Source organism: Eschrichtius robustus, chromosome 21, assembly GCF_028021215.1.
Source record: "Eschrichtius robustus isolate mEscRob2 chromosome 21, mEscRob2.pri, whole genome shotgun sequence".
Lineage (NCBI taxonomy): Eukaryota > Metazoa > Chordata > Mammalia > Artiodactyla > Eschrichtiidae > Eschrichtius > Eschrichtius robustus.
The window spans coordinates 6,546,392-6,569,047 of NC_090844.1; the positions used below are offsets into that span (position 1 = coordinate 6,546,392).

Sequence of the window (22,656 nt, forward strand, 5' to 3'; positions counted from 1 at the left end):
CGACACGAGGCCTCATGAGACCCACGCTACTAGACGCTGGCCACCGCGAGAAACCCTGCAGGGTCACCAGCACGCAGCTTCACCCCGCTGCGGCGAGCCCGTTGGCAGTCTGCAGTGCAGCTGAGGCCACCCAGGTAACTCTGATGGAACCGCGGTCCTCCTACAGGGCTTTGAGAAACACTGGTCTATGGCATATCTATGAACAATCTAGCAACTTTATGGGAAAAAATTTTTTAATTGGGCTATATAATATGAATATTAAATAACAGCCCACTGTGTATGGAGATAACATTTAATACTTATTAAATTCAGCCACAAGGTACCTACAATATTCCAAGTTATGGAATTTTATACCTAACCCGACTTACATCATAATTTAAGTTTAAAGTGAATCTTAATTTATACTAGACTAAGTAGAGCAGCGTATCAATCAATTCATGTAATAATGAGAGTTTTTCAAGCTACAGGTCTCAACTCAAAATCAACACACAACAGATGTCATCTCTTACGTGCACAGGTGTATTTGTAGAATAATGTCTCAGCAGTGGGAATGTAAATGCTTTTGTAAATTTGGTAGACATTGTCTGGACAACTTCTACAGAGGTTGTACTGTATTGCACGCCTATCAGCAAAGTATGAAAGTCTCTGAGATACTTTAATCTCACCCACAGGGCCTGTTATCTAACTTGTTAATGGGGATTTTTGCCAGTCTGATAGTAAAAAAATGGTATCTCACTGTACGTTTTAATTTGAATTTTTCTTATTATGAATGAGGCTGAACAATTTTTTTCTGTGAACTGTCTGTTCTTACCCTTTACCCATTTTTCTACTGAGTTACTGATCATATCAATTTATAGGAACACTTTGTACATTAAGGAAATCAGCCTTTTTCTCTGCGACCCTCCACTTGTCTTTTGGTTTTACTCTGCTGTAGCGTTCCTTGCGGAAACATTTACTCTTAATTTATTGAAATGACACATTTTGTTTTCCACATGGCTTCTGAGTGTGACAGCCAGGAAAGCCAGCCTTTTCAAAAACAGAGACACTCGTCATGAATGCACAAAGCCCCATCGGCTACGGTGCAGAACAAGTGGAGCAACGGGAGGAGGCGCTGGGTCTGGAGCCCGGGAGACGCAGCCTAAAATGGTTTGCCTCCAAAGGCACTTCTGATCTACCTGGGAGGGGACAGAGTAACCACATGCCAAGTGCTAACCTTAGGTGCACTTCGTGCCACGGGAGTGGAAAGCAAGAGGAAGCTTTGTGAGCCAGCAAGCAGAGGAGCGAGGGAAGCCTTCACGGGGACAAGGTTGCAGACTTGGATGAGAGCAACGGAGGGGAAGGTGGCCTGGCCTACACACGGCCCTCGGTCAGAACCCGCATGCAGGTGCAGGAGGGTTTCAGTAACCGTGAGGAAACCGGTCCCACCCAGCGAGCAGCACAGAGTAGGAGGAAACGACGTGGAGGAGGAGCTTGGGGACCAGGATGCTGAGTCCCGGGACATCAGCACTGATCCCGTGGGCGCGGCCCAGCCCACGAGTTCCTAGGACTGGACGGTGACATGATAAAGCAGCATTTTTAAAAGGTTATTATGGGAATTAGATCTGGTTTTCATAAACAATAAAAATGTGTTTAATCTTACTTTTTGAACAACGTTTGATAAACGTATGGCAATACTGCTGAATAACTAAATGCACTGTCCTGAAATGTAGAATGGGTGAATGACTCCTTCCATGGTTAAAAAAGATAAAAAAGTACTATATGTTGCCTTTTCTGTAAGAGGGATGGACAGTAAACTTGTACACACGATACACAAGTAAGGAAGAAAAGTGGTTACCCCTGCGGAGGGGAAGGGGGAGACCAGGTGGAAGGGGACGGGGTGGAAACAGGCCGTTTCAACTGTATACTTTATGTACTTTTGATTTTTAAACTGTATGATGTATAATACATGCCAAAGAATTACACTTAAAATAAAATTTAAAAAGCGTGAGCTTCCTGCTTTACTCGGAGTTGAAGGCGGTCACGAGAGCAGTCGGTCGGTCTTGCCTTAGGTGCAGCTGCCCCAGGTCTGAGCTCCTCCCGCCACCGTCAATTGTACCACCTTTTAGTCCCCTCCTGCCTCAGCCCTCTGTCCTCTCTCCCAACCTCTGGGAGCTACCCTCTGTGGCCCTGAACACGTTCTGAACGGCCGCCTTCAAGAGCTGCTACGGAGAGAAGCACCCTGACAAGCGAGCTAGTCCCACGGCCGGCGGCTGCCATGGCAAAGCATGAGGCCCCGGCAACTGACACCCTGAGGAGGGGACGGCAGCTCCGCACGCTTTCTGTGCCCACGCCACGTGCAAACGTCGCCAGTGATCACGAGCGTCTGTGGGTTTGTCTAACTACAACATGCTGCTCGCTTAAAATTCTGGTTTTTTCTAGTTATTCTGACATAAACAATAGCTCAAAGGTCCCTAACACCTAGCACGTGGCTGAAAAAAAGAAAAAGTCACACGTAACTGTCAGTGATACTAGATTTCACCAATATTATATGGAAAACACGTACAAAGATGGAAACTGAGCACCAGTGCACACCTCAGTGTGGCTAGGCCAGCGCTCTCCTGCCTCACTCCTTCCTTAGATTTATGTAACTTTTCCATTTCTTTGTGTAAACCTTGGGCGCAAGGAGGCTGAGTTAACGATATTGGGCAAGTTCAAGGACTAACAGGACAGCCAAGAAGCACCAAACTTAGCAGGACTAATGAAATTTCAACTGTTACAGATTAATAAAAAATATGTGAGAAATACAAGTATATATACTTGGAAACCATATCAATGTAATGTAGTAGAATACACCTACCTTTTTAAAAAAATAAACTCTACCTGGGTAAACATATAACTCGCTCAAAACCAACTCACCAGCCATGGACGGCGCTTCCTTCCGCTGCCCTTTATCGTCCACGGTCCCCTCAAAGGCCACTGTGACATCATAAATTGCATCCAAGTAATTCTTCATAGAATCAAAAGCAACATGAGTTGCCTTTATTCTTGGTGTCAGCACATGTTTCAATACTGGAAGGCCTAGAAAAGAAGTTGATTCAGTGTGGCCATACATTAGTTACAAAACACCTTGGAAATAGAATATAACATCTAAATTGTTTTTAAATTTCCACTAATAGACCAGTATATACTTTCGGTTAAATCTCATACCTATAGGACATTAAGAAAGTTTAGACAGCACTCTCACATGACTTTCTCAATTTAAATCAACATTCATTTAATACACATTTATTAAACATCTACATGTATAAGACCCGGTGGGAAGCTGTTGGAAAACCTGCCCTCAAGAAGCTTATGGTCTCTCAGAAACCCTTTGATTTGGAAATCTCTGACAAGAGTAAACATATGATCCTCATTTCTGGCAAAAGAATAAAGGTGGTAGCACCTTGCCCATGGTTACTCAAGATTCAGGAACAATTCCCTAATTTCTGACTCCAAGTCCCTGATTCTTTCAGTTCTATTTCTACTCAAATAGGGATGCAGTGCGATTACCTAAATGACCCCCACTGTGTACAATATTTGAACTAAGAACTGATGTGGTCTATATAACATGAAATACTGGCCTGATACTTTTAGGGTAATCGAAGAATCTAGTTCCTCGGTAAACTGTTTTAAAAATCTGAACTCTAATCCACATACCCTAAAATTCACCATTGTAAAGTATACAATTCAATGGTTTTTAGTTTATTCAAAGAGCTATACAACCCTCGCCACTATCAAATCCCAGACCATTTCCCCGACTCCAAAGACACCTTTCAGCCCCGGCAGACACCGCACACTACCCTCCTCGGCACACACCCACCCCACTACCACAAATCTACTTTCAGTCTCCGTGGATTTCCCGATTACGGACATTTCACGCAAATGAAATCACAGCATGTGGACGTTTGTGTCAGTACTCCATTACTTTTTATGGCTGAATAACGTTCCATTGTATGGATATGCCACATTTTGTAAATCCACTGACTAAGCTGACAGACGTGTGGGTTGTCTTCACCCTCTGGCTATTGTGAACAATGCAGCTATGAACATTCATATAAACTGCATACGAATGCTGCACATGAACAAGTCTTGGTATGAACATACGATTTCAATTCTCTTGAGTATATTATTTATATATATACCGCACACATATACTTCTATTTTTAAAAATTTTTATTGGAGTATAGTTGATTCACAATGTTGTATTAGTTTCAGGGGTACAGCAAAGTGAATCAGTTATACCACACCTATACTTCTAAAAGCTTCTTTAAGTGAGAAAATATTGCAATTTATGTAGAACAATTAATCACACATTCATTAGTGTACCTGCTAGTGCTAAGAATTTGTTCCTTTCCCCTTCCTATTTCCTACTGTCCCCCTTTTCCTGGATTAGAATATTTATTGACAATTTAACAGAAGAGTGTAGCTCTCTGAAGAAGTGACATGAAAATAGACTAGAAAAAAACTTGATTTGGATTTTCTATGGCTTCTCTCCAGGGAAAATTAGCTGCATAAGAAAGAACAGCTATAGTATGTTGGGATCTTCCTGCAGAAGAATTTTTAAAATGCAGAGTGGTGTGGGAAAGACAAAGATTCCCACAACCACATGTCTGACTTGAGTCCCTAGGGCAGAAACAGTTTAATTTATTCACAAACTTATAACAAAAATCTGAATAGTATACCAGGCTGGGAAACACTGGTTTGTCAATTAAATTAGTTAATACTTCCTTCTTTGCTATTGGAACTCACCCAGTTTTATTACGTCCATAGTTCTACAGAATCACTCTGTGGTATTCAGTAAGAACAATTATTAGAATCTAAGTTAAGTCAGTAAGAAGATAAGAAGACAGAAAAGTAATACTTCCCTAAAAATGAGTTATAGTGAAGGTTTGGAAAAATCAACTTTGTGGCAGATGAATAAGAAATACCTATCACTATTATGTAGACAAAGTGAAGGCAAAGTCTTCTCACTAAGGAATGTACTAGGGGCCGCTCCACTATCTGCAAACCTTGGGTCATTATTATAAAACCAATTTCATAGGGACTTCCCTGGTGGCCCAGTGGTTAAGAATCCGCCTGGCAATGCAGGGGACACGGGTTCAAGCCCTGGTCCGGGAAGATCCCACATGCCGCAGAGCAACTAAGCCCGTGCGCCACAACTACTGAGCCTGCGCTCTACAGCCCGCGAGCCACAACTACTGAGCCCACGTGCCACAACTACTGAAGCCCACGCTCCGCAGCAAGAGAAGCCACCGCGGTGAGAAGCCCGCGCACCACAAAGAAGAGGAGCCCCCACTCGCCGCAGCTAGAGAAAACCCACGCATAGCAACGAAGACCCAACGCGGCCAAAAATAAATAAATAAATAAATAAAAAATAAAAAATAAAAAAATAAAACCAATTTCATAATAACACTATAGATACCAATTAGAATTTCAATATGGAGAGAGCCAAATAACAGGCATTTATAATTAACTGCTCGAGCTTGGGCCCACCATACTGAGATCTGCCTCTGCCTCTATGGAAAAGAAAACCCCTGAGCCCTAAACAGGAAAATGGTAGCTAATTAAATTAATTCTTTCCGGTCAATATCTAGTCTATTTTAGTATCTGCTGTGCCTTGTTTCCATCTCCAGATCTCCTGAACTTCTAGTTGGTACTAACGATACTCTACCTTACCTTTTGACCAAGCTTCTCCCTGAGGGCCATTATAGTGATGCTTGGTATAACTGAAATTTTGTTGTTAGTATTATATATTGGAAACATAAATAAATGATACTCATTGGACAGAAAATCTTTATCGATCCATGCAGGAGATTCTACATTTTATAGATATATAATATATATATATACAGACACACACACACACACATATGTATTATCATCTCACTTTACTCCCACAAATTAAGTAACCAAGGTTCAGAGAGATAAAATCATTTGCTCAAAGTCACACAGCTCACAAGACTTTATAATGTCTTGTTCAGTACTTTCTTATTCAGTAATTATTAACAAGATACTACTCTAAAACTATAAACATGTAGGTTAGAGGTTAATGAGACAATAAAATAAATAGCTATAGTACATGGTAGAATGTCTTCAAAGAGATTAAAAATATCCTCAGAATATAAAAATACTACTCACACTTAAAGATACTGTCACTCTAAGTTACTGGTAAAGGCTTCAGGAAAAACAGCACGTTGGAGTGAGGCCAGGATGGAGGCTAGTAGGGTACAAAGTGGGGGAAAGCCCAGCGGATGAAGGAGGGAAGAGAGGCAGGATCTGGAAGGTCTGTGGAGCACATGTCCAGAGCCAGTAAGGAGTTAAGACTGAAAAGTACACTGGGCAACACTGCTGAAGGCTTTGGAACGGTGGGCGGATGTACTTAGGTTGGTCTGTGGGACTCCCTGGATTTTAGGCCAAAGGAGAAATACTATCTAGGTGCTAAGAAAAACAGTTTAGGTTTCAGAAATAGTTTAGGACATCAGGCCATAGGCAATGAGGTCCTGAATTAGGACTGAAGTAGTGCAACTGAAAAGAGAAAACGTAGTCAAGTGATGTTCTAAAAACCAAATATACATCGATTCAGCAAAAATTAAATGTGGCAGTTTAAAAAAAAAAGGAGTAAAAAGTAACCAGGCTTCTGCCCTAGAAAACATGGACCAGGCTGTGCCATCAATAGGAAGAGATGGGCAGGAGGAAGAGCCGGGGGAGGGTGTGCGTGTGTCAGCGTGTGTGCGGATACCCATCATGCAGAAAGAGCACAAGTGGCGGAGCAGGAGGCAGCTAAACAAGGAAAACCTGAGTCAAGTTGGGGTGCTGAAGCTGAAGTTGGAGAGAACCCTCTAGAAGTAGTTGAAAATATGGTCTATAAAATGGCAGAAGTGAACATTTGGGAATCATCTGAATAGACATGACAATTGAAGTAACGGCAGAGACCGAGAATACTAAAGGGAGAGATGAAAAGGCGATCATAAATAATGACTTTGTATATTACGTGCACATTAACAAATACGACAAGTGACCAAAGTGACGTGACACTTTGTTAAGTCAGAGCTCACTGGGATTAGCTTCTGGAGGCTGGATGGAGTAAATGTGAGCATGCATGGGGCCCACACTTCTTTAGCGCCAAAGAAAAGGAGAGAGACAACAGCAAAGCCTTAGGTGGGGTATATGTGCACACGCTCACACACACACACACACACACGATCCATCCATGTGAGAAACACGCTGTGCTTGTGAGCTGGGGGAACGGTGTGGCGGTAATGTGAGCAAAAGGAAACTGCTGAAGCAGCAACATTAAGATTTTGAAACAGAGATAAATATGACTGCATGATACAATCTTGTCAGAGAAACATAACTTCTTCAAGGCAGAGAAACCCTGAGATGTGAGGGGGGAAATCTGAAAAATAGAACAGATAGTCAAAAAGAGAAAAATAAAGAATCGCCAAACACAGCGTGATTGGCTCAGCTGAGATTTGACGGTGTGGATTGGTTGCAGACGGCAATCAGCATGGATTTTTATCACGTTCCCAGTTGCTGAGAAGGTAGAAAAAGCCGGGTTACTGACCGCTAAGAACTGTCGGAAGGCCAGGGGATGGGAATACAAGGCAGGGGAGCAGAGTGCAGGGCCAGGAGGCACCGGAGAGCTCCCGAAGGCCTTGAGAGTTACAGCAGGGCCAAGGAAAGACAGGTCAGAATTAAGCCAAAAAAGAAAAAGGTTCAGAGGAAGGAACAGCAAGGAAGAGGCAGAGGCAGAGCCAGCTACATAATCTGCAGGACCCAGTGCAATTTCAAGACTATAAACACAGAGCATTAAACCATCACCGGATCCTGTACAAGCAAACGGACTTTCACTGAGAGCCTACGAATAGAACTACAGTTATGCCCACACTGATTTCAGCCCATGAGACCCATTTCAGACTCCCAGCCTCCTGAACTGTAAGAGGACACATCTGTATTGTTTTAAGACACCAAGTCTGTGGCAATTCGTTACAGCACCACGGGAAACAAATACGTCATCTTAGCGCCCAGTAGAAGGATAAGTGTGTCTTTTCCACCAAACCTGGGCCAATACTGGGCAGTAACTTTCTTTTTTAATGTCTGCCAGGTTGGCCTTCAAAAGCTGGTTTCACAATGCTCATTTAATTTGTATTACTTTGATTATTAGGGAGGAAGGACATTTGTTCACTGATGTGGATCATTCATATCTCTTAAATTTCCTATTCATGTCCTTTTCCCCATTTTTTCATTTGTCTTTTTCTTACTAATTAGCAAGATCTGTTTCTATACTAACTTTATTAATATGCCATATATTACAAATATTATTAGCTTGCCATTTAAATTTGTTTATATGATGTTCCAGATATAATAATAACTTTTACTGAGTGAAGTCTACCAAAAAAAATCCTTTTCCTTTTATGTTTTGAAAGGACCCTTAAACCTATACAATAGGCAGTGTTATTCAAAGGATGAAAGCTGAATTCCACAAATCCTAAAGAGTTTTAAAACTACAAAGATCTTGATCAATAATATAACTTGCTCAATAACATGAAAATTCTAGGTATCTGTTTTGCCATTATAGGTGTGTCACTAAAATTTCTGTCTTCTACTACTAGAGTTCTAAAAGTTTATGTCTATCATCCTGCTGGCTGCTGTGGTAAAAACCACTATGAGCTCACTTTAATAGCTGCAGGGGGAAGATTAAGATACATAAGATGCCAAATTTCCTAGCAACCACTGGAAGCCAATTTTCCTAGCAAAATATCTAAAACGCTTCTAAGGAAAATGAGTTCACATGAAACACCTCACCATAACTGAGAAAGGTTTAAATTAGGAAAGCAGTACCTGAATGTTTACAGGACCCAGATGGAAAGCCCCTTCCCTATTCCCCATGTCTGTTCCCTATAATGGGTAAGTAACTGCTATTATTTTTTTCTTTTTCTTAATGAAACAAGTATAAAATGAAAGTTTACCAATAAATATTAGATCCACATGTTCTGGTTAAACCACCAGAATCTGACCCAACTAGCCTGTTGAGCACAAAACTCATCTTACTTGGACCAGTGGTTCTAAAACTTTGGGATGTCTCAGGGTCATCTGCAAGGCTGAGCCTCAGCCCCAGAGCTTCTGAGGCAGTGGGTCTGGGGTGGATCCTGAGACTCTGGATTTCACGCCAGTTTCCGGACAATTTGAGAACTGCTGACTGAGAGTTCGGACCAGGCTTGAGTGGATCAAGAATTCGCAAAAGGGCAGCTGAAAGGACTGTGAAAAGGCAGGAGGAGTAAACAGCAATATTTATTCTGGTAAAAATTTTTAAGTAAATGGTATGGAAATGACCTCAAAGAGGCAAACCAAAGCTCTCAAAATCCCTGAACGTTTGCGATGTCCAAAGCCCCACAGGAATGTTGTGACAGGTGACCTGGTCTCCCCCCGACCCCGAGTTCTTCCCAGATCTACAAGCACTGCTCCCCGCTGCCGCCGTTCCCCTGAGACTGCGACCTGAGCGGGTGCCAGCGGGAGCCATGCTACAGAAAAAGGAAGCAAGAGGCCAAAGGATCGAGAAGTGAAATAACGACAGCTGCGATTTAGACGGTAAAGCAGGATGGTGACTATCACTATAATTCGAAAGCCTTCTCAACTCCCTTCTTTCATTCCTGCTCTTTTTCAAAAACGACTAGCACACAAGAACAAAACATTCCAGACTGGGAATATAAGGTTCGAGTGTGGTTTTCCAATATAATTCTTTTCTGTTTGTATATCCCGAACCATCTATGATCTCTGACTCAATAGTAATTGAGATCCATGAGATTTACTTTGTGGCCTTTCTAGGAACAAGAGCATTCCACAAATCGCTGCAAAGATTAACAGACGCATGACGACACAAAACAGCAATAACTGCTCAACAACGGGCCGAAAATGAACTTCCTCGGGAAGTCAGAAGAGGAAGAGGTCACTGTGTGATAGGTTGTTGGATTGAAATTAAAATAATCTAATTGGTTACTTAACAAAATAAACAATTTAGAAACACAAAAAGATCATTTTTACCTGCCATGTTATTTTCTTTATATTTATTTAGTACTATTCTACTGTATAGTACTATTATATTTATACTATTTTATTTACATTTCTATAATACTATTATATCATATAATTCTATTATATTTACATATTATGTTGAAGCTTTCCTTACTAAATGTTTTACCATAGTTTTCTGAAATGACAAGTTCTATGTTAGCATTTCTGAAAAAACAATTCTCTTTTCCCTAAATGTAGGAAATTGAGGGAATTGCTCAATTCCCAGAATTGAGCAGCCTTCAACATATACGTTGCTTAGTAGTTTCTTGAAGACTCTACCGATATTTCAGACTTCTCGAAATCTTAATTTTTGTCCTGGAGAGGCTGTAGTTAAACAAAATCTCGACTAATTTATTTGGAAATATGAGTAAGTCTTTTTTAAAGGAATGACTAACATTTAGTTTCAAGTAAGAATGGAATTTAGAGATCATTAATCTGACAACCTTTGAAGCGGACAATATTAAGAATTCATGACGCTCTAACACAGACATACCTGAAATAACAACTCTAATAATAAATGAACATATTTTGTGGCTAATATTTTTTTGAAGCAACATATACTTCTAGGAAATAGTGTTATCCAGGGGCTTGAAATATTTAGGGTTTATAAGACAGACAAACAGACACACCCACACCCACCACTCCTCCCTCTTAAACCAGCCATCACCCCTGTCAATGGTATATGGTATAATGGCTTAAACATGTAAACAAGTATCAAATTTTAAAAATCTAAATTAAAAAGGTTCGTTTTGGTTTGTTTTTCTATTTGTTTATTAAGTCAGATTCAAATCAAGGTGTACTTTAGGAGCAAAATTAATAATGTTTTGAAGCAAAACATATCACAGACTAACAAGTCCTACTAAGTTTCAATTTTCCTGAAGAAAAATTAGCTTAACAGCTGGAAAAACAAGTTCATTTGTTTTTATTTTCAAGCAATGTCATTTAGTTGTGACCTAAGAGGAAAGAAAACAGGAAACACTTTTTCTACCTATACTGTTCACAAATCAATTTCCTTTATGTGTGGTGGGAAATAATTACCTTTATAGTTACAAGAAAATCTATTTCTAATAGAGAGCAAGTTTTCCCTGTTATAGAATTTAAAGAAAGAATACCTAGCAGTTAAAAATTATATCCATGAGACAAATTATTCATTTTTTTCCCCTTTTGGTAACTTTGAGAAAGATCTACAACTCATAGAAAAATGACAGACCAATAATGGTCAGTTATTGGTGACTAGGGTACTATTAGATTTAAAAAGCTACAGTATGTATCATTATTATGCTATTTTAAGAATTACTTAAAAGAACTTGTTTTAGCATTACAAAATTAGTGTGGATTTTAAAAAATAGGTAACTTTTAGTAGCTATATATAAGCTATTAAATTTATAAGGTAATAATATTTATATAATGTATTCTTTAAGGCAGTCATCTTACATTGTTTTTAAAATGATAAATTAAGAAATATTAGTATTAAATGTAATTACATACAGAAAAATAATTTAAGGCCCTGTTATGGACTGACGTGTCTGTCCCTGTCCCCACCCCACCCCTGCCCCACTAATTCATTCTGAAGCCCTAACCCCAAAGGATCTTTAGGGAGGTAATTCAGAGGTTATAAAGGTGGGGCTCTAGTCCAACAGGGCTGATGTCCTTATAAAAAGAGGAAGAGATGCCTGAGACCTCGCTCTGTGAGCGAGCACACAGAGGAAAGGTCATGTGAGGACACAGCAAGAAGGTGGCTGCCTACAAGCCAGGAAGAGAGGCCTCAAGAGAAACCAACCCTCCCGGCACCTTGATCTTGGACATCCAGCCTCCAGAACTGGGAGAAAATAAATGTCTGCTGTTTAAGCCACTCAGTCTATGGTGGCTTGTTACAGCAGCCTGAGGCGACTAACACAGGCCCTAAAACCTGGACTGAAACGACAAATCTGAATAAACGTAACACAGTAAATAAATCTATTTGCAAATAACCATTTGTCTTACCCAACTGAAAAAAGTACACCAATATTTAAATAGGAATACACACACACACACACACACACACACACACACACACACACGTGAATTGTACAAAAGAAATCATTAGTCCTTCAAAGCCAAAACACACAATAATTCTATGCTATTCTTCACCCAGACAATAACCTAGGATTATACTCATTCCATCATGCAAACTTATTATACCTCAACAATAACTAGTGATCTGACCAGTGACAAGATACAGTAAAACGTCCAGGGCTAATTCTGACTTGCTTAATATATTTAAAGTTAATGAATTCGTCCATCACACACTACAGAAGGGTTGTAAGAGGCAAAGGTGTTGAAAACGGCGTACTAGTTTCTGGACATCTGATCGCTACTGTGAAGACCTCAACTGCTCCTGCTGAGCCGTGCTCAGGCCGTCCTGCCAGTAGCGGGAAGCCCCCCAGGCTCTCACCCTGCCCCACGCCCCACACACTGACTGTGCTTGAGACAGCAGAGAGCTCGCAGCGCTCCTGGGCTCGCCCACCCTTTCCTACTGAAAGGCAGCCTCCCCACGACCAACGCCTCTTCCAGCGAGACCCTTCACAGCGCCCAGTGCTTCCGCTCCCAGGAAGCCTTGCCGAACCCGCACCTGGAACTGAGCTAACCTCGAGGCTACTCTGCTCATCCGCGTCTCATCACAGTCTAGCGTGATGCCACTACTTACGTAAAACTCCTACTTGGGCATCACTGAGGTCGGCAGCCTCTAACACGCCCTCCTTGTAGTCACACCCCTGTACAGTCTCCCCTGGGGTGTGGGCTGGACCTGGTGAACTGTTCTAACGAAGAGAACATAGCAAGAGCGACGGGGTGGCACTTCTGAGGTTAGGTTCTGAGAAGACCCTGCTTGTCTCGCTCACCCTCCCCTAGGCTCGCACGGTCACTACCTCTCCCTCTTCCTGTCCCCGCCCCTCCCTGATCCATCGCTCCAGGGGAGCAAGCCGTCCTGGTTGTGAGGAGCTCTGTGAAGAGGCTCAAGTGTCAAGAAGCGGACTCTGCAGCCAACAGCCACAGAGGACCCGAGGCCCGTGGACAGCCGTGTGATGAGCGCGGGGGCAGTTCCTCCCCAGGGGAGCCAGGATGTGACCACGGCCCCGGCGGACACCTTGACTGCAGCCTCAGACCGACCCTGAGCACGAAGCCACCAGCTAAACACATCTGACCCACAGAGACCGTGAGATAATAAATGTTTGTCATTTTAAGCCATTAAGGTATGGAATAATATGTTACACCTCAACAGATAACAAATACAATCATGTTTTATCTCTCCTATTAAATTATAAACTCCTAGAAGACATTATAGCTAGTTGTACCACCTTAGCAGAATGTGTTACATATTAGAAATCAAAAATGAAATCAGCACAGTCTGTGAGGACTTAAAGCACTCTGGGTCAACTTCTCCAGAGTTCAGCTCTCTGTTCAACTCATTAAAAACACGTGTTCCAAGATGTAGTTGATTATTTAATGACAACAAAATGCACCAGATTTTACAAGACACATGAAAAGTAACAGGAAAAAAATTCCCCAATATTAAGTTTATTGTTTCCCTTTCATCTCATCTAACATAAAATTGTAATTCCTAAACCGAATTAAAGTGGATATAAGAGGTGACACACAAGTGTAACTGAAAATTTATATAGTTTATGGCCTTCATAACTCAAGTTTTTATGAAGAGTCTCAAACTAATTCATCTATAAACTATTTTAAGCTTCAAAGAGTAAAATATATATTTTGTTAAAGTCAGGGCTCAGCAATCTAGAATCATTAGAGAAGGAATAATTCAGGAGAGCCGCAATTTTCTGAAACCCTAAAAATTTACTTCATGAAAACCCCAAATTTTGTGTCACCATTTTAGATCACCGTTTTCTTATACAAATCTAGAAAACAGTTCCTTAAACAAAATAAGACATTTTTACAATAGTACTTTCCTGAGACTAATACACGAATGTGAACCATAACTCCCTAAGGAAAGGATATAAAGTGCAGCACTCTCTAAACCCCTTTGGACATGAAACCCTTTTTTTCCCCCAAATATCTTGTGGGCTCAGTTATAGGACATGCTTTTAGAAAAATGGAATTAAGACTGTGACTTCTTAAATAAAACATAATGAACTAATTAAAAAGAATACTGTTCAATGACTTCCATTCAACTCTGCAGTGACGTCCAGACCACTAAGCCTAAAATTCGCCGCCTTCCGTGACTGATACTCACGCCAACTTGACGCACTGAACTCACACAGCTCTCCTTCACTCATCTTTTGCTTGAAGACATCAAATTCTTTGCTCGTAACTCCATGTCTTTGCTATTGTTATTTCTTAAACCTAAAATTCCCTCCCTTCCCCATACGTGTCGGCCCTAATTCTACATTTCCAACGTCACCTCCTCTTGGCAGTCACCCAGACACCCTGCCTGTCACTAGTTCTCTTTTCCTTCAACTCCCACAGAGCGTTATCTGTACTTCTCACATCTTATCTCTTTGTACATCATATACGTGTGTTCTTATCTATCCACTTTTGGATAAGGACTCATACCTGCTTTGTAATAAATATTTCTTAAAGGAATGTGGTTACAAGACATAAGCCTTGCTTGCCTTTTACATAATAGCTCCAAATGGTAATGATTTGAGTTCTTATGTCCAATTTTATTAGCCCTTCTGTTTTATCCCTCAGGATCGGCTATCAGTTTTTGTCATTATTAATAGATTTACCTGTGGTGGTACCTCTCCTCCACTTTGTAAGTTAGCAGTAATGACTTAGTAAATACATACTACATACCAGGCTTTCTATAAACATTATATCACTGAATCTCACAAGAGCCCTATGAAGGAGATATTATGATTCCTGATTTACAAATACGGCAATAGACCAAAAGAAATAAAGTAACCTGTCTAAGGTTATATGAATTAATATATGCTTGGGAATGCAGCCCAAAGCTAGTGGTAATGTTCATCTAAGACTAAATACTAGTTCAAGAGGGATATTTGTATATTGTAAAGAAAAGCTGAAGGAACCCTGAAGAGAGAGGCCCAGCTGATATAGCGTATGAGTGGAAAGGTAAATACTGTATTTGACACACCAAGTTTGGGACATGCCTTTGAGTCAGTCAGGTGAAGCTCTCTGCTGGGCAACTGTGAATACAGGTTTTGAGTCAGGCAGAGAGGTGTGGATGGGAGAAAGCTTTTTGTGAGTCATCAGCAGTGAAATAAATGGTGGCGACAGCTCTGGATTTAGATGAAGGCCACCATGAAAAACATAGAAAGTGAAATAAATGAAAAAGACCGAAGTCAGACACCAGAAATAACATATGAAACAGGAAAGAATGAAGCAGAAGAGGCGGCTAGAAAGGAGACGAAGCGGGAAGCACCAGAAGGGTAGGAGGAAAATGGAGACTAGCCAGATGGAAGTCCAGGGGGAGAATTCCGTCTCAGATCATGATGCGTTGACTCAAACCAGCTAGAATTAAACATGCATTTCCTCTGAGGCACCAGCCACATTTCGAATGCTCACTACCACATGGGTCAGAGCAGACACAGAACAGTACCACCCTTGCAGCAGGCTCTCGTAACCTCAGAGGCCCTGGCAGAGCGCCGCAACAAGGCATCTGCTCAGGTAGCGCTGCTGATCAAAGTAGGCAGATCACATGCTAATCTACAGTCAATCTTTAGAGACACCTTTGAGAACACAGCCAATGTGGTTAAATTGTATAGCTTATTGGTGTATCAGTTATCCAATTTTCTAAAATATGGATGTTAAGAACATTCTCATTATTGGGGACATTAAGAGCTTTTAAGTACTGTGAACTAACTGTGTGTAATATTCTCCAGTAGGAACTTCACATATCTTCTACTTTAATTCTTACACAGACTTAGGCATACCCCTTGGTACCCACAGGGGATTGCTTCTAAGACTACCCCCAATCCCAACTCTACCCCTTGAATACCAAAATCCACAGATGCTCAAGTCCCTTATATAAAATGGCCTAGTATTTGCATATAACCTACGCATATCCTCCCGTATGCTTTAAATCAACTCTAGATTTCTTATAATAACTATACAACACAAATGCCATGTAAATAGTTGTAAGGGCAATGTAAATGCTATGTAAATAGTTGCCAGCATGGCAATTTCAAGTTTTGCTTTTTGGAACTCCCTGAAACAAATTTTTTAAAAATATTTTCCATCTGTGGTTGATTGAATCCATCGATGCAGAATCCACAGATCTTTTTTAAGAGATGAGCAAACTGACGCTCAGTAACATCAGGCAGCTGCAGCCATACCGCTAATAAATGTCAGAATTCGGATTCTGATCTAGGTCTGCCAACCTACAAAACAGAAACTCTGTCCGCCACACAGAACCCATACTGCAGAAGAAGGTTCCATCTAAGTAATCATGTGCCCAGATAGACTGTGCCTAAATCCACAGTACCAAAATATGTACTGTGGGAAGCACTTGAATTTAATCTCTCAGACATATGTAATAACATACATATGAATTAATGAGAAGAAACTTCATTTCCTAAGAAATAATACAGACATTCATTCACGGAATAAAAACATTCATTCATTTCATCTGTTGTAAAACATAAATATCTTCTCTAGGAACAAAAATTTAAAAGGTCATTATCTTTAAAAATTTTATTTTCAAATATAGGTAATTTTTTACTTACCTTCTTGAGCAGCAAATGTTTGACTAGCTGAAATGACTTTTGTTAGTTCTGGATTATACCTTGTTCCCTCTGGAAAAATCACAAGATACATCTGTGAAGCCATAAAGAAAATTTGGTTTGTTTTATGTGAGTGTTTTTATTGTTGCTGCTAACTTATCAATGCTAACCCTATTAATCCTAAGAGTATTTCCCATGGTGGGGAAAAAAAAAAGTATATTCAATTACCTATGACCTTCATTTCAAGCAGAACAACCAAAATGCACAAATTCAGTTAAGTCTTAATATAACATAGACTATATGTGAAATGCAGTCCTACATTCATTTGTAGGTCAGTCATTAAGAATCCAACATTTCTAATTACATGCAAATATTCACTAATTTAAAAACTGGCCATAAATGACTCATACAAAGCCTCAATTCATCAATGAAAGAGGTTTTTTTCCCCCTAAGATTCTGCAAAATGACTTTTGAAAAGGTGTACATTTTAGGGCTTCCCTGGTGGCGCAGTGGTTAAGAATCCGCCTGCCAATGCACGGGACATGGGTTCAAGCCCTGGTCCGGGAAGATCCCATGTGCTGCGGAGCAACTAAGCCCGTGCGCCACAACTACTGAGCCTGCGCTCTAGAGCCCACGAGCAACAACTACTGAGCCTGCACTCTAAAGCCCACGAGCCACAACTACTGAGCCCGTGCGCTACAACTACTGAAGCCCACGCGCCTAGAGCCCGTGCTCTGCAACAAGAGAAGCCACCGCAATGAGAAGCCTGCGCACCGCAACAAAGAGTAGCCCCCGCTCGCCGCAACTAGAGAAAAGCCCACACGTGGCAACGAAGACCCAGAGCAGCCAAAATAAATTAAATAAATAAATAAATAAAAAGAAAACGTGTAAATTTTAGACATCAGGGTCCCTAAGTACATCTCATTTGAGGGAAACCATACATAAATATATAAATTTCCACAATATAAAAGGTAATAGCTGTTCGTATTTCAAAAGATTCACACAGTATTCTTATTTTATAGAACTCCCTTAATGCATTTTAAATGACTCAATTTACAAGTGGCCTCATTAATTAAAACAATGTAATTATAAATGAAGTTATAAATCAAGCTGGATGTTTACTAAGTCATCAATTAGTCTAAACTTAAGGAGCTCATGAGAGAAAAGTATGCTCATTTTATCCATCCTTACCAGATCCCAGGTAAGGCCATCTACCTAGATGTCCAGCACAGAAGTGTTCTTTTATCTGAATGATCTATGATTTTCACACAGATCTAAATGAACCTATGTGAAAATCTGAATTTTTTCATTAGATAAACATATGATCATTCTCTTCCAAAGTTTCACCTGAAAAGCTGGTATAATGATGGCTCTGCAATTTTGCGTTTTCAGCTTCCATGCAAATGCAGAAGCTTTTTATCCATCCATATATATAATTTTTAGAACCTACTATCTTTGCCTAACTTAGAAATTAATAGGTTGTGTTTGGTTATCTTTTCAGAGTGGTCAAAAAATGTAGAAAACTGGGTAAAAAAACTTTTTAAATTAAGAATTCCTTATTATGTTCCAGGAGCCAGAAGGAAAAACCAGAAGAAAAATACTAAAATTAGTTCCAAAAACCACAAATTCATTCTCACGAGAAAACATCTTAAATTAGTAAGTTTGTATTCAAAGCCATAAAAGCAATTACTGAAGGTTATGAGCTTTTCACTCAATCATTTCTAAATAAAACAATTCATGATTGGAATGGTTAATAACTCATGTGGTATTATTTTCTGTCTCTCAGATGTTTTACTTAAAAAACACTGATGGTTAGCAAGAAAGTAAGAAAGAACTATTCATTCAGGGTTCATTCAAGAAATATTTCTTGTACACCTATTATGTGCGAGGTGCTATATACAGAGTAACAAAACAATATGGTCTTTGGAGACAAGTGACAAAAAAGTACACTAAACAAATAAAAATATATAATTACATACTATGTGACTACGAAGAAAAAGAACAAAGTGTTATGAAAGAAAATGACACGAGGGAAACCAGAATGGATGATGGGTTTAAGGTCTAAAGAATGATAAAAGAACAGGTGCTTTCCCCAGCAGACGAGGAACAAGGCAAGGACGCCCACCCTCACCAGTTTGATTGGAGGAATCTCAAAATGATTATGCTAAGTGGAAGAAGCCAAACTCACTCCCAAAGAGTACAAACTGTATGATTCCATTTATATAAAATTCTAAAAAGTACCAACTAATCCATAGTGACAGAAAGCAACTCAGTGACTGCCTTGAGACGGAACAGGCACAAAGAGGCACAAGGACACTTTTGGAGCTTGTGGATATGTGCAGTATCTTGATTGTGGCAATGGTTTGTACACAGACACCAAAACTCATCAAATTCTACACAGTAACCGTCTGCAGCCTACTGCACATCAGTCACACCTCACCAACAGTACTTCAGTAAAAAAGAGAGAGGGAGCCGCCAGATAGAAGACGCACTGTGTGCAGACTCTCAGGTGGGGAAGAGCTGGGGCACTGCGGGACTAAGAAAAAGCCAATGTAACTATATGTGGAAGTGGAAGAATAGCATGAAACAAAATTAGACCGCACGAATTTTACAGATTTCCTAGGCGCAGGATGGGAAGAGGAGCAAGCAGGGAGTGACTGCTGGGAGGCCAGGGTTCCTTCTGGGGGTGATGAAGATGTTCTGGAATTACATAATGCTGATGGCCGCACAACTTGGCGAACACATGGAAAACCACTGAATTATATGCTATAGGATGGTGAATGTTACAGTCTGTGAATCACATCTCAATAAACAAATAAACAGGCCAAAGCCCATTACTGTCTTCCACAAGTCAGTGAATGGGTTCCAAACTTTAAAAGAAACTGATCATTACACAGAATAAAAGTTACATTAAAAAGGTAAAATATGACAGTCACACAATTAATTATTATTAAATTATTAAGGTCACTGGCTAAACAATAAATAAAGTTATTTTATGGCCATTACGCCACAAAGTAGGTGGTCTTCTATAGGAAACTGTATTTACAAAGACTGTCACTAGAGAAAGCACAAAGCAGTATGAATAACTGACTTCAATCCCGGACTCTCCTCTTATAGGCCCCGAGACCCTGGATGACCTCCTCCTCTCTGCACCGTAAGTTTCCTCATCTATAAAATGAAGTGACAGTGGTACCTACGCCTCACTGGGATATTACAACGATAGAAGGTGATAAGTCGATGCGCCGCCGGGACCTGCCATGTCCAAGGCCTGGAGCTGCCGTGACCACGGCGTCAGTAGTTACCACTGTGGACACTTCCCATGAGGACAGGATTCCTGCTGGCTTCCCGAGCAGCCCTCCCTTTGCAGCATGACGCCCAGGTGGACTACGGCGGCACCCGCCCGGCAAGCTGCTCAGCAGACAGGTCCGTCAAGATCTGCGACGTGCTCAACGGAGGGCAGACCCTCATCGCTGACCTCAGGGGTCACGAGGGTCCTGTGTGGCCAGTGGCCTGGGCCCACCCGACGTACGGCAATGTCCTGGCATCCTGCTCCTACGACCGGAAAGTCATTATCTGGAAAGAGGAAAATGGCACCTGGGAGAAGACGCATGAGCACACAGTAAACTCCGTGTGCTGGGCCCCCCGTGACTATGGCCTGATCCTAGCCTGTGGGAGCTGGGATGGGGCCATTTCTCTGCTGACTTACACCAGGTTGGGCCAGTGGGAAGTGAGGAAGACCAACAGTGCTCACACTATTGGCTGCAATGCCGTCAGCTGGGCCCCTGCTGTCGGACCTGGAAGCCTCACAGACCAGCCATCTGGGCAGAAGCCCAACTACACCGAGAAGTTTGCATTAGCTGGCTGTGACAACCTCATCAAACTGTGGGAGGAGGAGGAGGACGGCCAGCGGGAGGAAGGGCAGAAGTTGGAAGCGCAGTGACTGGCTTTGAGACGCGGCCCGGGCCTCTCCATCGGCCTGCCCGCCAGCACCATCGCCAGCTGCTCCCAGGATGGTCCAGTGTTCATCTGGACCTGTGACGGTGCCTCGGGCAATGCGTGGTCCCCCAAACTGCTGCACAAGTTCAATGATGTCGTATGGCATGTGAGCTGGTCCATCACAGCCAACATCCTGGCCGCCTCAGGTGGAGACAATAAGGTGACCCTGTGGAAGGAGTCGGTCGACGGGCAGTGGGTGTGCGTCAGTGATGTCGACAAGGGCCAGGGTCTGGTGTCCACTTCCGTCACTGAGGGTCAGCAGAACGAGCAGTGGCAAGACAGGCAGGGCCCGGTCTCCACCTGCTGCCTCCAGGACTGCCCCTTCCCGGGCCACCAGACCCAACAGCTGGGAGGAAGAAAACCCAACTCCCACGAGATCACTTTCCCGGGAGTCGTTAACAAATGCAACCAGATTTATCATCTGCCTTAACGTGGTTTAATATAGTTTGTAATTTACTGTCCAGCTGAACACACACTTGCTCTGAGGGAAAAATGACAATTAACCTTCAGCTCTATTATTTTAAGATATTTTTGGTCATTTTTATGTACCTTTTAGGTTCAGGCATCATTTGGGGGGTGATTGTTTCCAGAGTAATTAAACTCATATTGCTTCTTAAAAAAAAAAAAAGGTGGGAAGTCATATAATCTACTCAGTACAGTGCCTGGTGCAAAATAACGTTGCAATTTGCTGTTACAGTGAAAACAGATCTGCTTTAGAAATCTGCGATGGTGCATCTGGTGGGAAGAAGAACACGACCTGAGCAGCTCATCACCCTGACCTAGGGGACTGGCCTTCCCTGCCACCAGCTTTGTGTGTTGCCTTCGCAATAACTACCTCCAAAAGCCATGAGACAAAGCAGTTCTGCTTCTCTCAGGAATGAGAGCCCAGCACAACGGAGAGGTGTTCTCATCTGATAACCTCCTTGCTACGGCTTTCAAACTGCTGACCAAAAGCCTGCTTCCTTCTTTAGTTCCCCTGGAAACAGAGAGGGTGGCAGCAGAGGAAGTGGAGGGACTAAAAGCAGAGCACTAGGTAGGGCAAGAGAAGGATGACCACAGGGTCTGACATTTCTGGACCTGCTTCTCAATTAGGGAAAATATAAGTGAAATCCCTGCTCAAGGACAGGGAAGCCATGAGGAGGACAGGAAAAAACTGACAAACTGTCACAAACCAATCAAATTATGTACAAGATTTTTGCTACTGTTCATATAACTCTTTTATTCTGCTAAATTTTCGTTTGGAAGGAACCAGAGAGTCTGTTTTTCTTTAGTGATGCCCTTCCACATAAGAAAACTCTATATTCAAGATGTGATATACCACTTTAAACACACGTACTTTAGCCTCTAATGGAAAATTAGCAGGCTATTTCACATTAACAGTCTATTCGAAAAGAAAAGAGCTATTTAAGAGTTTAAAATATATTCAAATTGTAACCAACTATGGAACCAATGATTTTCTACTAAAAGCAGCCTTTTCTCCATGCTTTGGAAAAGTTAATTTACTTTTTAAGTGAATCTCAGTTTCTCACTCCCAAATGAAGGCTCAGGGTTGCTGTGAGGATTAAAGGAAATATGTGAAAATATCAAGCCCTGTGTGGCAGGCTCTTAAAACATACTGTTTCCTTCCCCTCTGGTTTTTAAAAATTCTACTAGTTTACTAAAGAGTTCCAAAGCAGGCACATTTATACAGAAATAACATCTCAGAACGTAATAAGTTTTGATTAGCTAGACATCATTTAATTACTTGCTTTCTCTTTAAATAAAAAGCTATTTCCTACTGATGCACAGAATATAAATAAGATGGTTCTTCTCTGCCTTCTGTCTCCCAAATTAAACCAGTCTAGCACAGCATAACTTCTTTACAAAGTTTTCTACATTTATAATCAGA

General features: G+C 41.3%; 2 protein-coding genes across 3 annotated transcripts in view; one reads left to right on the top strand and one right to left on the bottom strand.

Annotated features, from left to right (window-relative positions):
- The window catches only part of AGPAT5 (1-acylglycerol-3-phosphate O-acyltransferase 5), a 62,487-nt gene that overhangs the window by 8,780 nt on the left and 31,051 nt on the right, over positions 1-22,656 (bottom strand). For both annotated transcript variants that reach the window (XM_068532196.1, XM_068532195.1), the window contains 2 exons: positions 16,776-16,866; positions 2,896-3,057 (listed from right to left, as the gene is read on the bottom strand). In XM_068532196.1, coding sequence (XP_068388297.1) covers positions 2,896-3,057; positions 16,776-16,866 — 253 coding nt within the window. The remainder of the gene's footprint in view (positions 1-2,895; positions 3,058-16,775; positions 16,867-22,656) is intronic.
- On the top strand, positions 20,010-21,198 carry LOC137756086 (protein SEC13 homolog). The gene is given in 2 exon segments (XM_068532359.1): positions 20,010-20,108; positions 20,140-21,198. Coding segments are annotated over 2 exon segments (1,158 nt in total).